This window comes from Vulpes lagopus, chromosome 11, assembly GCF_018345385.1.
Source record: "Vulpes lagopus strain Blue_001 chromosome 11, ASM1834538v1, whole genome shotgun sequence".
NCBI classification, from domain to species: domain Eukaryota; kingdom Metazoa; phylum Chordata; class Mammalia; order Carnivora; family Canidae; genus Vulpes; species Vulpes lagopus.
The window spans coordinates 95,006,518-95,023,748 of NC_054834.1; the positions used below are offsets into that span (position 1 = coordinate 95,006,518).

Sequence of the window (17,231 nt, forward strand, 5' to 3'; positions counted from 1 at the left end):
ATATTAAAAATCGGGTTTATAAATACCGAAATTTTCCCCTATGCGTTATAAAAATTATAGTAATTAATAATTTATTAACCAATATGTGGGATTCTTTTAAAAAATATATTCTGGGTCATTTAATACAAGGAAAAAGTGTCAAATAGTTATCATTTTACTTACTTTTGCTCCAACACTGCAACTGCCTGTGCTCCCCGTACTCCCACTTGCAACTCCTGTAAATCTAGCTTCCAATAATTCTTGCCTTCTCGGATCCAGACTATGAAGCTCATCCATTGCACCTATTAAGAAAAAAACAAACAAACAAAAAAAAACCACCATATATTCATATACACACAAACACAAAATACACAGATGTAGTTAGTTGTCAATATAAACTTAATGAATGCATTCAACAGATGAGACTTTAAAATTTTTTATCACGTCTTTCATTCATTTATCAAAACCAACAAAAAATCTCCAACACTTCTGACTGCAATCCACAGTAAGAAATGCACTATTTTCCACCCAATTCAGAGTATATTTTAAACTGGGAAAGACTGTTTTATAGCTGTCACATTCCAAAGATTTTTGTACATTTGATAGTTTTCAGTTTCTATCAGGTGTATGAAAAATATACATGTATCAAACAGATCACTGAGGTAACATCTATTATTAAACAATCACTGCAGAATTAAAGGGGAAAATTAGCATCCTCATGTAATTGCTACTATGCGGACTAAAGCACCACAAATTCTAACCAAAATTCAATTAAACTCTTAAAATTTTTTATTTATATCTGCCAATTCTCTACTGATAAAACCTTAAAAATGACATACATGAGTGGGTCTCAAAAGGAATAAGGAGAAATCCCAAATCACATGTGGACATTTTCAAACTAAACTAACTAGACCCCTTCTACATACTCTGACTTTCCTCTATCTTAAAGGTTAACAGTTATTCCTATACATATTACCTTTTAAAATTGCTTTCATTACCTTTTATCTTTATCTGGACAGAGGACTGGATGGATAATGGCCATCCTTCCATGTTTACTTGCTTATATATTACCTGAATATATATTTTCTGCCCATTCCTCTTTCTTCCATCTCAAAGAGGTAACTATCTATAAAAAAACTGAAGCCTTCAATTTTTGCTTTTGATCCCATTTCTTCTTGATATCCAAGGGATCTTGCATTTGCATTTACAGATCTAAAGCTATAAAACTCTTAAAACATAGGGGAAAGCATCATGATCTTGGAAGGATATGGCAAAGATTTCTTAGATATGAAGCCAAAAGCATAGGCAACAAAAGAAAAAATAAGTTGTCATCAAAATTCATCAAAATTCATCAAAATTAAAAACTTTTGCACATCAAAGGACATTATCAAAAAAAGTCAAAAGGCAACCGACAGGATGGGAGAAAATTACCTGCAAATTGTGTATCTCATGAAAATTGGTATTGAGAATACATAAAGAAATACTACAACTCAACAACAAAAAACTAAACAACAACAATTTAAAAAATGGGCAAGGGGTGACACCTGAGTGGCTCAGTTAGTTGAGCATCCATCTGACTCCATTTCAGTTCAGGTCATGATCTCAGGGTGGTAGCATCAAATCCCACATGGGGCTCTTGTGCCCCATGTTGGGCTCTGCACTCAGCACAGAGTCTGCTTGAGAGTCTCTCTCCCTCTGCCACCTCCCCCCCTCTCTAAAATAAAATAAATAAATAAATCTTTTAAAATGGGAGAGGACATGAATAGACATCTCTCCAAAGAAGATATACAACTGGCCAATAAGTACATTAAAAGAGGCTCAATATCAATCAGTAGGGAAATGCAAATCAAAACCACAATGAGATACTTCACACACCCATTAGGATGGCTACTATCATAAAACAGAAAGTAAGTGTTATTAAGGATGTGGAGACATCTGAACCCTTATGCATGGCTAGTGGGAATGTAAACTGGTGCGGCCACTGTGGTAAACACAGAATTACCATATGATCCAAAAATATCATCTGAGTATATACCCAACAGAAGTGAAAGCAAGGACTACAATAGGTCTTTTGCACAACATGTTCATACCATCAGTATTCACAATAGCCAAAAGTAGAAGCAACCTAACAGTCCGTCAATGAACGAATGGATTAACACACTGGGGTATATGCATAAAATGGAATATTATTCAGCATTAAAAATGAAGGAAATTTTGACACAGGTCACAATACAGATGAAATTTGAAGATATGCTAAGTGAAATCATGTAAATATTTATATGATGAGAAAGATAGCTTCCTAGAAACTTTTTACTGACAAAATTCAAGATATAATAACTAATGAAAAAATGGAATTGGGAAATACTCTTGAGTTTCCTATCATCATAATATTCTGCAAATACTCAACCAATAATGTTGATCAGTTATGTACTTATCTTAGAAATGTCTTTTCTGATAGGTACTGCTAAATACTTATATCGACCCACAAGTACATGATTTTGAGTATATTCACTACTTAGAAGGCAGCTACAGAAGTCAGATTCTTCTTTTGTTACTTGTTTTAAATAAATCACTACACTGCAGATTAATCACTTCCAATAGAAGGTTCCTTAAGTGTAAAATTAAATGGATTTTGAGATATGGAAACTTTCCTTGCATCAATGTCTGAAAAATGTTGCTGGAACTGTAGTTTGATGATGGAAACTCATATGGAATGAAGATCTCACTTTGACAGTAGTAGGAGAAATATATAAACCAGCTTTGTGTTACTTGTGATTCAAATATCAGCTGCCACTGAAATGATTTTACTGCAACTTAATTTCACATGAAGCACTACTTTGCCTCAGAATTTTAGGTTAATTTAAAAAATATTTCCAAATCTGCAGGAAAGCTAATTTCCAAATCCAATCATTATTTGACAATAGGGGTTGAAGGCCATCCTGTTTCATTCAGAAAAATTTCAATCTCAATCCTAAGGTCAAAAATTGTAAAAAAAATTTTACTACTAACCCAGTCAAGATATTCAGCTTCTGTGTCCAACAAAAATTCATGCAGCTGATGCTAGTTAAATCCATATGAGCAAATCAACTGCACCACTGACAACATTGATTCAGTAACACATGATAAATTCAAATACCTTCTGCAAAGGACCTACTGATGAGTAACACAATAACCATAGTTTTGGACACCTCACATTTTTACAAGCTTTGTAAAGTTATCCAACTAAGCCTTTTTCTGTTCCACACAAATTTTTACGACCATCAGGTATAGAAAGAACATCATAGCAGATTCCACTTCAGATTGTACTTAGTGTTTTCTCAACTTTGAAAATATTCTTGTAGTTGCTCTCCACAGACTGTTCATGGAGTCTAATTGTTCTGTCACTTCAAATTTGGCACTGACACCTTGAATCAACAACAACTGAATAGTATCAATAACATCTGTCAACTCAGCAAGAGCCAAGGAAAACCACTTGCCTTGTTTTTTAATTGACTATTGATATTGCTTCAAATGTCCCCAATTCTTAAATCAACTGTTCTGGCCAAAAAAATTTAGTCTAAAACGCCTTTATTTTTTCTGGACACATTTCTTTGCTGCCATCAAACAATTTAATTAACTCACCATCAGTAAATGGTTTTCCTTGCTTGGCTAACAAATGAGCCACTTGGAAACTTATTTTGGTGGCAGCCTCATTTTCAATTTTTATTTTTATGAAGAAATTATGCTGTGATAAGATATTCCATTTTAAATTGACTGTTACTTTAAGAAAACAGAGTTGAGACTAGTATAGTGTATGCTTAATCTAATAATGTCAACATACATTCTCTAACAGCTACAGTATCAATGCATAATAGAAAAAATGTTTTGCTCTGCTCTCTAATTCAACAAAATAATACACACTCCACTGTGCCTTAAAAGCATGGCACTCAGAGTCCATTTTTCTTTTCTTGTTTTGACATGATAGATATGCACTGGTATAAGAAAATAAAATAAATATTGCAGGCTGGCAATACACATGGCACTCAAAACACTTTCAAGTTATAACAGCAGCACTGAAATTTGTAGCGCACCAAAAGCTGTATGAAGTGATAAGAATGCCATATAGGGTCTCTGTCACAACTACACAGCTCTGCCATTATAATGCAAAAACAGCTTTGCTCCAATAAAACTTTACTTACAGGCAATAAAATTTGAATTTCACATATCATAAAGTATTATTCTTTCAGTTTTTTTAACCATACAAAAATAGGTAGTTTGCTGACTCCTATTGTAACAAGCACATTTCAAAGATTTTAATTTTTTATGCAATCAAACTACCATTTTGACACTTATCAGAAATGTGGTCCTTAATTATAAGAGGTGAGATTTCCTGAAGAATACGTAATTTCACCATAATCCATTAAATTCTGTTATATAAATGTTTATACTTTTGAAAAAGAAATTATAAAAGCTACTATAAAGACCATATTATCCTTAAAGAATATCCATCTCTAAATACAATCACCTGTCTCCTAATTATGGTATTATTCTTACTAAACTGCTCCATAAAATTTATGCTAAACCAAAATTTCACATAAAAAATATGAGATGTCACTACCCAAATAAGAGATCACATCCTATTCCATAAAGAAAAATTTTAGGGAAACATAAATGAAGGCCACAATTTTACCCATTACAGAAATAGGTCATGTCCCCTTCTAATAAACATTTTATTTCTCTCTTACACACACACACACACACACACACACACACATACACTCACTCACTTGACAGATTTTAATTATAAACTTAGCCTGCTAAGGTGACCAGTCTAAAAAAAGATGCATGTAAAAAAAATAATAAAATAAAATAAAATAAAATAAAATAAAATAAAATAAAATAAAATAAAATAAGATGCATGTATTTAGACACAGGATTGGTTCTGGTTAGTCAGCATTATTTTATAGTTTTATCACCTTTTTATGACAAGGAATCTATCTTTTTTTTTAAGTTTTTTTTTTCTTTCTTTTTTTTAAAGATTTTATTTATTTATTCATGAGAGACCGAGAGAGAAAGAGAAGCAGAGAAGCTGGCAGAGGGAGAAGCAGGCTCCATGCAGGGAGCTGGATGTGGGACTCGATCCCTGGTCTCCAGGATCAGGCTCTGGGTTGAAGGTGATGCTAAACCACTGAGCCACCGGGGCTTGCCCTCTATCTTTCATTATATCACTTTTTAATTACCTTAAGACTTCATCTTCCTTGGCAAATAGTCAAAACAAAATCATGATATCTAGAAAGCACGTTTTCAAAAGTTTAATTCCAGTTACCAAAGAATAAAGGAGTTTGTTCACTTAGACCCTTCTCATATAGTCATCTGCAAGTAAACCATTATCTTACATTTTTAAATTTAAAACTTTCTGAAGTCTGAAAATATTTTAATTAATTCCAGAATTTGTTACTTTTTATATTTCATCTGATAAACTGATTTATACAGAAGAGTTAAGGTCTTTCTTCTACTAATATCTTTCATATCATGCTAGATAAGGCAAAGAACTCTGACTAAAAAAATACCATGATAAAATTAGAAATTATTTCAACGGGATAAAATATTCCATTTAAATCACTCCTTTTCATTAGTTCTTTAATGCATTTCAAAGTATAGAAAACAAAAGGAATTTAAGATGACTACACTGTTCAACACTCTAGAATTACTTCTGACTCATCTTTAAACATCTATTTTAACATGGTTAATAGAATATATTTTCATATACAGTATTTTGTATCATATAGTGAACATAGTTATTATTTTTGAATACATTACATTCCAACATTTATTCCACAGCTTGATTTCCAATTTAAAACCAAATATCCTAATTTTTTGGTACTTAAATGAACATGTTAAATGAGCTATCACAAAAGTAGCCCAATTTTTTTCATAACCTTTTTCCCCCATGAGTCTAACAAAAACATCTCTCACATTTTTTTCTAATGATATTAAATATTAGCATTTGGAAATTTAATCCATTTACAATTTAATTGTATATAGGTGTAATTTTTTCCAAAGGAAAATGTCATACAATTTCTCACAAATGTAACCTTTCCCACCAATTTGAAATACTTCTCTGGCCATCTATCATATTCCCACATAAATGTGGGTCTGTTTCACTGAAATATTTGAGTTATATACATCTATCCATCTACCCACACACACATATATATGTATTGTACATATATACATAACTATACTCTCTCACAGACACACACCCCAAACATTTCATTTAGAATGACCGAAGAGTAAGCACAGAAAGCCAGATTCTAATACATTCAGTTATATAAGCCTGTGGTAAAGAGAACACAGGTCTGATCTGGAACCACTCCCAAGTCAAAGTGGTCACCTTATCTTTAAGATACTTAGTCATTTTGGGGATGCCTGGATGGCTCAGTGGTTAAGCTTCTGCCTTTGGCTCAGGTCATGGTCCTGGGATTGAGTCCCCCATCAGGCTCCCTGCAGGGAGCCTGCTTCTCCCTCTGCCTCTGTCTCTCTCTCTCTCTCTCTGTCTCTCATGAATAAATAAAAACTTAAAAAAAGAAGGTACTCAGTCATTTTAAATGCTTTTGTTGTTACCCTTACAGCAAAACTTCAGACATACTGAGACCAAATTACTCATATAAAGAAATATAGCTTGCATCAGAGTAAAGCACAGAGTTCTGGTTTTTTGCTTCTCTACCCTGTCATGACCCTAGAGAATGAGTAATAATTTAATCTCAGTTTTATGCTTATAAATAAAAAATGTCTAACAGCTAATTTTTCTTTCATCAAAAACAAATATACACAAATAGACAAGCTGGGTAAGCATGGCCAAGTTCCTTAACCATGTTTCAGCCTCTTTATATATAAAATAGATAATAAAAGTATGTACCTTATAGTTGTTAAAGTAAGGTATATGAAAAGTTTTAAACTAGACTTGTCATTTACTGAGTATTGAATAAATGTAACCACATATGTATGCTACAAGTGCCCAATAAAGATTGGCATATATTATAGACAGATAGACAGACAGTATAAGCTCCCTTTGTAGCTTTCTCCCTGTGATTAGAATTTCCAGGTAGGCAAAATGGCATATACTTCAATGCCTAATTTTTTTCTGTTAATGTCAAAGTAATGTAACTAACTACTATTTCTCTACCTTCTTCAGGCTTATAATAATTTGCTATTTTTAAAACCAATTTCTCTCTCATATACTCATATACACCTATATATACACATACAAATATATTTTTTAATGATCTATTTCTCTATTTTAACATATAGTTCTCAGTCTTAAAGATAAGGAAATTGAGGGATCCCTGGGTGGCGCAGCGGTTTAGAGCCTGCCTTTGGCCCAGGGCGCGATCCTAGAGACCTGGGATTGAATCCCACATCGGGCTCCCGGTGCATGGAGCCTGCTTCTCCCTCTGCCTATGTCTCTGACTCTCTCTCTCTGTGTGTGACTATCATAAATAAAAAATAAAAAAACCAAAAAAAAAAAAAAAAAGATAAGGAAATTGAGATAATGAGAGATTAAGTCATATTACCTGTTGTTAAAACTTATATTCACTCAACTAAGCACCCCTTATCCCAAAAGAGCAGTACAAGAGTGTGTGTGTGTGTGTGTGTGTGTGTGTGTATGAGAGAGAGAGGGAGAGAGAGAGAATGAATAGACATGTGCTTACACATGTAAAAAGCAATGTTTTCTGAGAAAAGTCCAAAATAGGAATTCAGTAAAACCTGACCTAGTTGCTACTTTCTTAAGTCAACTGGTATCCTATCCCTAATTATTTAACAATCTTTTTTAGTTTCGTGCCTTTTCCCATTATAATACATGCTGTTTGAAATAAGTAATACAGAAATACAAAAATGAAAGTCCCAATGTTTCTCTGTCCCCCAAAATCCCACACCCCTAGAGATAACCATTTTGATATACCTTCAAAAAAGGACAGTGATGATGTACTGCTCCACAGTACTCCTTTTTGGTCTATTCTTTCCTAATAGGGCAGGATGAAAAAAAAGGCTTATTTTCACAGTTCTTCTGCAGCAGGAAGTAAATCTCTGACCGGGAAGTTGCGTGTATTCTACATAAGAAGTCCAAGTTGAGCATTACCTACCTTTTAAAACACTACCCGAAACAATGTAATATAATAAACAAGGATAAAATATTCTAGATTTTATATAGTGATTTCAACATAAGCATTATTTCACCAACATGATCTCTATCATATCTTCAACAAGATTCCTAAAATGGATTTCTGTGGACATTTATTGTAGCAAAATAGCTTTAGGGTTAAGAGTATGGGTTCTGCTGCCAGACTGAGTTCAAATCTCAGCTCTGTCCTCATCCATAAAATCCTACTAGTAACAGAGCATACTCCATAGGATTCTTTTTTTTTTTTTCTTTTTTTTTACTCCATAGGATTCTTATGATTAAATGAGATGATACTTATAAGCCCTTAGCAGGTTTCTGGAATATAGAGCCTCCATAATTTCTACTTACTAAGTCCTAGAAAAATAAGCAATCTCCCCAAAATTGCATGCCAAGTAAGTGATGTGAGATGAGAAAGCAACAGACAAGAGCATTCCAGTTTACTCACTTTCAATTTCACTAGCCTAAACCTTTGAATAAAGAAGAAACAAAGTTTTTAAAACTTGTTTGCTTAGGGAACCCTATCTGCTCTAAATGCCCAGACATGTTTAAGATAAATTATGCAGCTCAATGAAAATAAAAACAATCTTTACCGTCATTCCCAACTCTAAATTGCTTTACAACCCCAGAGAATCTCAAGTTTAGGTGCCAGATACATAAATGAGTGCATAAACCCATTAAGATCATAATATTCCTCTACAAAGACACATTTCTTTCCAAAGACTCAAACACTCAAAAAAAAAAATTTTAATTTTAGTAATATTTTCTAGTACCTTCAGTCTTAATAAAAATGCCAACCTATAACTATTTATTAGTTTATTTATTTATTTGGGGGGGTGGGGAGGAGGAGAGGGAGAGGGGGAGACAATCTCAAGCAGGCTCCATGCCCAGTGCAGAACCCAATACAGGGCTTGATCTCACAACCCTGAGAAATCATGACCTAAGCCGAAATCAGAGTTGGATGCTTAACCAATTGAGTCACCCAGGCACCCAATCAACCTATAACATCAGATAAATATATAAGTAAATCCATTTTAATGAAGAATAAGAAATTATGATTTCTAACAGGTTGAACCATATGAAGCTATATTCAAACATTTCAAATATATAAAATAGTCATATGGTTTAACCTATTTACTTGATGACCAGAACAGTCTAGAGTATAACGAATCCTGCCATGTCCTTATAAATGATTATGACTACTTTACAGAAATTCAATACAGAATACAGAATTCAAAGAAATTGTGAGTGACATCATTCTCATACATTTTCTGTGTATTATCTCAAAGCTGCCAAAATGGGAGTGATAAATGCAAAGCCTTATTAAGTTTATACCTTATAAGGTTGGCCCTTGAATCTTAATCAGTCTTCCAGCAAATCTGTACATTTAAAGAGTCTGATTTATAGCAAGTTTTATTTAAATTATAGTAATTTTCCAATTTAACACTTATTTCCCAATGACAAGTTGTTTGCCTTAGGAGGAAAGGATATGTATCTTCATAGAGGCAAGAAATAAGCAATTTTACTTCTTCCCCTTTTTACCATTGCTCATAAACTCCAAATTGCCACCAATAAAGGAAAATGCAAAAAACCAAAAAATTAGAGCCTAAAAATCCCACCCATAGTCCTATGGGTAACCAATGTCAACCACATTCAGGTTTATTTTCTTCCAGTTTTTCTTCTGCATACTTTTTAAAAAGACTCTAGTTATTTTTAGAGGGGGCAAAGGGGCAGAGGGAGAAACTCTCAAAAGGTTTCTGCTGAGCACAGACTCAGACGCCCAGATAGTTCTCACAATCCTGAGATCATGACCTGAGTGGAAAACAAGAGTCATACCCCTAGCCAACTGAGCCAGCCAAGTGTCCCATTTTTCTGTATACTTTTTATTCAGTGATTAACATTACACTTTATAGTAGCCCCTGGCATTCAAAGATGTTTCCACATTCATAATTTCAACCATTTCCAAAGACCCTAAAAGTGGGACACCTGGATGGCTCAGGGGTTGAGTGTCTGCCTTTGGCTCAGGGAGTGATCCTGGAGTCCCAGAATCGAGTCCCACACTGGGCCTCCTGCATGGAGCCTGCTTCTCCCTCTGCCTGTATCTCTGCCTCTCCCTCTCTCTCATGAATAAATAAAATCTTCAAAAAAAAAAAAAAAAAAAACAGACCCTAAAAGTGATGACATAATAAAATTATCATTTGTTGAAGTGCTGCTAAATAAGACATTTATATAACAACCTCCATCCATTCAATAATGTTTGGGTTTAATTTTCCTCAAAAATATAGTTATAAAAGTATAGTATATATAGTTATATAAAGTATAGTTATCCCAATGCCCCACCAAAAAAACTATTTTGTTTTTGAAAAATCTTTCCCCCACAAAAATCCAATTAACGTTAATAATGAAAGTGGCAGTAGCCATTCTTTGACTTAAAAACAACTTCAGATAAATTATAAATTTATGAATTAACGTAAGTTCACTGTGTATTAATGCTATCCTATACAGTATACATGTTTTAATGAAATTTACTTACATTTCCTACAAGTAAATTAAATGTTTAAGTGTGTAATGGGTATGTTAAGGTTCATTACGATAATCACTCTACCTCAATAAATTTTAAAGTTTCCATAATGAAAAGTTAACTTTTTATATTTCCCTACATTTTTGTGAGGGCATCTGTCTTAAGAGCATGTGCAAATTTCAAAACTAAGAAAGCTGTCTGGTAGCCATCACTGTCAAGATTCTACACTAATTAATATTTTGTATCTTATGGTCCTACAAAAGCAATCTTCTACATTATGACATGTTTCCGTGAACATTATTTCACAACTATTTAACGTTCCATTGAATGGATGTACAGTAATATATTTAATTATTCCCCTCCCACTGGTGATTCAAGAGGTTTCTAATTTCTTGCTATTAAAAACAGTACTGCAAAAAATAAATAAATAAATAATAAAAAATAAAAAAATAAAAATAAAAACAGTACTGCAACAAACATCATTCTACCTAAAATGCTTTGTATGAATTCAGAATTATTTCCTTAGAACAATGACTCCCAAAGCCTGGTAAGAAAAATGTTATGTACGTATTTATTTCTTCCAGACCCACCTCAGCAATCTCCATCCAGAGTCAAAAGGTAACTGTGCAGAAATGAGTTAACACAGTGAGGATGCCATCTTTAGTAGGAATCTGCTGCAAAGAGATTCCTACCTTTCTCTAATAGATAAGGGCGGTTCACAGTGCCTAGATTGTTCGTAGAAATAATGTGGTTGGTATATGTTAGCAAGAAGGCACCTTCAAAAAAATCTTGAATGCAGAGTCTCTAGCGAACTTCCCTGGATAGACACATTGCACATATGTTGCTGCATTTTCACTGGTGGAAGGGTATGTACCCTATGTGCCCCCTCTTGTGAGGGAGAGAACCTAAAGAGGCTTATGTAGAAGTTATCCAGATTCTGCCTTTGTTTTCCCTTTAGGATTCAGCCGTGTACCTTCACTATGTTGGTGTACTATATATACATCAAACATGAGGAGAACTAAGTGCTGAGCCCACAAGGCCTTCCAGTTAATCTCTGCACATAGTGGACACCTAACACAGCATGTAAAGCTCATTCACCTATCTTACCACTCTAAAACAGACTGACACAACCTCTGGTCACTAGTGAAGCATCATGTTCACAGCCCTAGGTAAAAAGTAGAGATTGCCCTGCTACTTGAAGTTATAGAAAACCCGAAAAAAAAATAAAAAAATAAAAAAATAAAAAAATAAAAAGAAAACCCGAGGTAAAGTTAACTTTCACATCTTATTTCCCTGCCAAGACAGGCAAATGCTTTAGTTCTGAAACTCTCTGGCAGACACAGTAATTCTGAGTCTGCAGCTTTATCAGTGAGCTGGCATATCTCCTCTCACTAGACTATAAACTAGTCTATAAACAGGAATTTTGGGGGCGTTATTTGTTCACTGAAATATCAAGGTGCCTAAAAGAATGCCCAACACATAGAAGACTCTCAATAAATATTTCTTGAATGAATAAATGGATATTCTCGGGCATCTCCAAATTTTCAAACTGAAGAAATCTGGTCTAAAAGACAACCAAATTTGTGTTTTAGCTCTAGTACTTTAGTAACTCTCAGCCTCAGTTTCCTCACTCATACAATGAAAATAGCCATCTAACTTATTGGCATGAAGAGGAATACAACATTTGGGTAAACTCCTCCGGGCACAAAACAGACGCTCAATAGTGAATAGAGCTTATTTACAAGGCCATGGAAAGTTCAATAAGAAAACTGACTTGGGATCCCTGGGTGGTGCAGCGGTTTGGCGCCTGCCTTTGGCCCAGGGCGCGATCCTGGAGACCCGGGATCGAATCCCACATCGGGCTCCCGGTGCATGGAGCCTGCTTCTCCCTCTGCCTGTGTCTCTGCCTCTCTCTCTCTGTGACTATCATAAATAAAAATAAATAAAATAAAATAAATAAATAAAGCATATTTCCTTTATAAAAAAAAAATAAGAAAACTGACTTAATATAAAAAATTAAGGGCACCTAGGTGGCAGTCGGTTAAAACATCAAACTCTTGGTTTCAGCTCAGGTCTGATCTCAGGGTCATGACACTGAGCCCCGTACTGGGGTCCATGCTCAGTAAGCAGTCTGCTTGAGTTCCTCTCGACCTTTCCCTTTGCCCCTCCCCCTGATGCACCTGAGTGCACTCTTTCCCTAATAAATAATCTTTTAAAAAAAATTAGTTAAGTCAAATAGAATATTAATACTGTTACATGGGAAATATTACAGCTTCTGCATCTCTGCCTAATTATAGATTCCAGGGCTGATTCATGGACATCAGTTAGGCAGCTACTGTAGTGATTTAGGTAAGAGAAGACATTAGCTTGAACCAGTACCACAGAAGAACAAAATGGTATCTAGGAGATGAAAAAAACAATAGGACTTGGTAGTAGACTGAATTTGAAAAGTAAGGGAAAAGGAAATGTTTCTGGTTTGCACATAGATAACTGGTAGTAAGATTCACTATAAAAGGAACTGGTTTGGGGAGATAGATCATGAGTTCCTGTTTGAAGACCCTGAACTCGGTATGTTTTAGGGGCAACAGTGAGTTTCTTCCATCAGTCTCACTTATCTATTCACCTAACAATGAAGACTAAGGCTTATAGTTACCTATTTAATGGGCAATGCTTCAATTATCATTAGCAAAGAGCATGGGTAGCAGGAAGGAAGAACAGGTACACAGAAAGCCTAGTTCAATATACAAAAAATAAAAGTACAAATGATGAGGAAAAAGAGCTTTCACTACCATTTAGATATTTAAAAATTTATCCATACTATGGATCACTTATATAACCAGTTCCGTTATAAGTCACTAGGCCAGGGACGCCTGGGTGGCTCAGCAGTTTAGTGCCTGCCTTCAGCCCAAGGCATGATCCTGGAGTCCCGGGATCGAGTCCCGCTTCGGGCTCCCTGCATGGAGCCTGCTTCTCCCTCTCCCTCTGCTTATGTCTCTGCCTCTTTCTCTGTGTCTCTCATTAATAAATAAATAAAATATTTTAAAAAAGAATAAGTCACTAGGCCTAAAAGACAAGCAGTGTTCACACTATGAACACACATCAATGAGGAGAAAGACAAATAATGTAAAAGAATTAAACTTGAAATGATTAAGGCTGGATATATCAGAATTTATTTTATGAACTACTCACCATGTATGTCTAAATACTGCAGAGGATAGTAATTCTCTAAACCGTTTAACATACTATTGGATTATAATATACAGCAAAAAGTGAATGAATAATTCTATATGACACAAAAAAAATCAATCCTATTTCTTTTTTTTTAGTCACCATAGACGTACTTTATCCTCTCAGTCTGGTGTTCATATACTTTAAAAACAATTACAGGGCAGCCCAGGTGGCTCAGCGGTTTAGAGCCGCCTTCAGCCCAGGGCATGATCCTGGAGACCAGGGATCGAGTCCCACATTGGGCTCCCTGCATGGAGCCTGCTTCTCCCTCTGCCTGTGTCTCTGCCTCTCTCTCTCTCTCTCTGTTTCTCTCATGAATAAATAAAGAAAAAAAAAAAGAGAAAAAAAAAAAAAGGAAAAAAAAAAAGAAAAAAAAATAAATAAATAAAGAAAATCTTTTTAAAAATAAAAAAATAAAAACAATTACAAAATGTTTAGCTTCTCTATTAGACTGGCTTTGGGTAAATCAGAACTTTCATTTACTGCGCTCCTCATTCTTTTTTTTCCCCACTGTGCTCCCCATTCTTGTAAGTTATTGCCTTTATATTAGTAAATTATGTTAATTTACTTATCTATACTTGCAGAACACACTGCAAGAGAGGAAAAACTTATATTCTTAAAAATAATACAGTCAGCTAACAACCTGATTTTGACATGGGCAAAGAACTTAATAAATATTTCTCCAGAGATAACACAAATGGTCAACATGCATATAAAAAGATGCTCAACATCACTAATTAAGGAAATGCAAATAAAACCTATGAGATACCACTTCACTCTTATTAGGATGGCTACTACCTGAAAAATAGAATATAAGTGTTAGCAAGAATATGGAGAAACTGGAATGCTTGTGCACTGTAGATGAAATTCTAAAATGGAACAGCCACAGTGGAAAACAGTATGGAGGTTCCTCAAAAAATTAAAAATAAGATTACCATATGATCCTAGCAATCTCACTTCTGGGTATATACCCACAAGAACTGAAAGCTGGGTCTCAGAGATATTTGCACACCTGTGTTTATAGCAGCATTATTCGTAACAGCCAAGGCATGGAAGCAAACCAGGCAACTGTCAACAGATGAATGGATAAACAAAATGTGGTACATACATAAAATGGAATATTATTCAGCCTTTAAAGGGCAGGATATTCTGAAACATGCTTCATACAATATAGGTGGACCTTGAGGACATTGTTCTAAATGAAATAAGCCAGTCATGAAAAGAGAAACATCTTTGATTGCATTAATATACCTAGCTAGTCAAATTAAAAGACAGTGTAAAATGGTCTTCAGGGGCTGCAGGCAGACCAGAATGGAAACCGACTATATATTAGGTATTAGAGTTTCAGTTTCACAAGATAAAATAGATCTGGAGTTATCTACTTGGATAATTGGTTAATTTGAAGTGTTCAACTTCCTCAGAGAAAGCCACTCTATACCAGGGATAGGGAGCACCACCAGTTTTTTGTACTATCCATGAACTAAAATAGTTTTTACATTTTTAAATGATTGGAAAGGAAGATCAAAAGAAGAGCATTCCATGACAAGCACAAATTACATGAAATTCAAATTTCTTTTTTTTTTTCAAATTTCAGTGTCCATAAATAGGTTTTATTGGAACAAAGTCACACCCATTCATTTGCATATTGCCTATGGCCCTAGTACTACTCCAGGACAGAGAGTAGTTCTAACAGAGACCTTATGGTCTAAAAAACCTAAAACACTAACATGCTCTTTACAAAAAGTCTGCCAACTCATACTCTACACCTAATTCCAAAATAAGGAATTAGAAAATAAAATGAAGTAAATAAAGAGTAAATAACAATTTCTTAAATTCTGACTTAATCATTCTTAAAAAAATATATATCTTTTATGTAGTTTTTTATTTCTACCATCAAGACATCTGTATATACAAAGAGGTGTACAGGCATAGGGACCCATGCTTTATCTTTAATACCTGCAGTATCTGGAGTTAAGCTTCAATCTTAGAATAAACAATGGTAGTTAAGCTCTTTGGGTACTCTTAATAAATACAGAATTTATACAACTATTTTATTACATAGCTTTGTCTTCTCAAATAACTGGGCTAAAGTCATTTTTACTTTACACAAATTTAGAAAAGATATCCTAAATAATAGTTAAAATATACAATAAAATTGCTGAGACCTCATGATAATGTAAAGTTTGCATCACCTTTATCATTTTCTTATTAAAGGCAAGCTCTGTGAGTATAGCTGTAATTTATCATGTTAGCTGTTAAAGATAACTAAAATGCTTCAAACATGAAGTTGTGAACAATGTTCCACTTAGCCATGCATCTATGCTTTAGCTAATAACTTGTTAACAGAAACTTTAAGGAAGAAAAACATTTGTTAAACTTCAAGATACTTAAGACAACATTTAACATATATACTTATCTTTTAGCAAGTAAAGAGCTAATAATTACTATAAATTGATCCTGGCAAAGATGCTATCATAGTAGGGTATACTGATCTCTATTTCAAATTTCAGATTTAGGCAACAAGCTGAAATCATTAAACCCCCTTAAAATTCCCAACCATTTTCTTTCTTCTGCTGCTCTGTAATCTGGAGAAGCAAATTAGTACAAACAAATGCAAGTAGTTTTTAACCTAAGAACTGTCACTGTTCTTGAAATCAGTATATACTGCAGTAAAAGTAAGCTCTGGTAGTAATAAGCTATAATGATGGGTCTATGGTATCAAAGACGTGACCTCAGTTAATTAACTTTTGCTCCCTCCTAAATAAACATCCACCTAAATAATTTTATGATTAAGCAATTTAAAGTTGCATCCTTTTCAATAAATTCTGAGAAACTTGAGTAATTTTTAAAACCAACCACAAACAAAAAAGGTAATAAACATGTGGAAAACAGCTTATGTTCTTGGTAATCATATATATACAAGAAAAACAATCTGGAATACAACCACTAAACAAGTCAAACACTTTTAAAATATACTACCACTAGAGCAGTGATGTTCCCATTAAACTGGTTCATATGTGTTACTGGTGGCAGTGTAAATAGGTACAACTCTTACAGCAACATCCAGAAAGAAATTCATACTTTTTGACTAACTTAAATTGAAACAACTGCAACATTTGAGGTATGACAATTTTCAAAGGCATACAGAGTGTTATACTGTATTTAGCAAACCTAAAAGTCAGGTTTTTTGTTTGTTTGTTTTTATTCATGACAGACACAGAGAGAGAGGCAGAGACACAGGCAGAGGGAGAAGCTGGCTCCATGTAGGAAGCCTGATGTGGGACTCGATCCCGGGTCTCAAGGATCATACCCCAGGCTGAAGGCAGCGCTAAACCACTGGGCCAC

At 34.3% G+C, this 17,231-nt stretch overlaps 1 protein-coding gene across 3 annotated transcripts in view; it reads right to left on the reverse strand.

Annotated features, from left to right (window-relative positions):
• Nucleotides 1-17,231, reverse strand: part of TLK1 (tousled like kinase 1) — a 153,076-nt gene that overhangs the window by 106,264 nt on the left and 29,581 nt on the right. For 2 of the 3 annotated variants that reach the window (XM_041722920.1, XM_041722919.1), the window contains exon 2: nucleotides 163-281. In XM_041722920.1, coding sequence (XP_041578854.1) covers nucleotides 163-281 — 119 coding nt within the window. Of the gene's footprint in view, nucleotides 1-162; nucleotides 282-7,921; nucleotides 7,941-17,231 lie in introns of those variants that run through there. The other variant, XM_041722921.1, reaches the window with a different exon arrangement.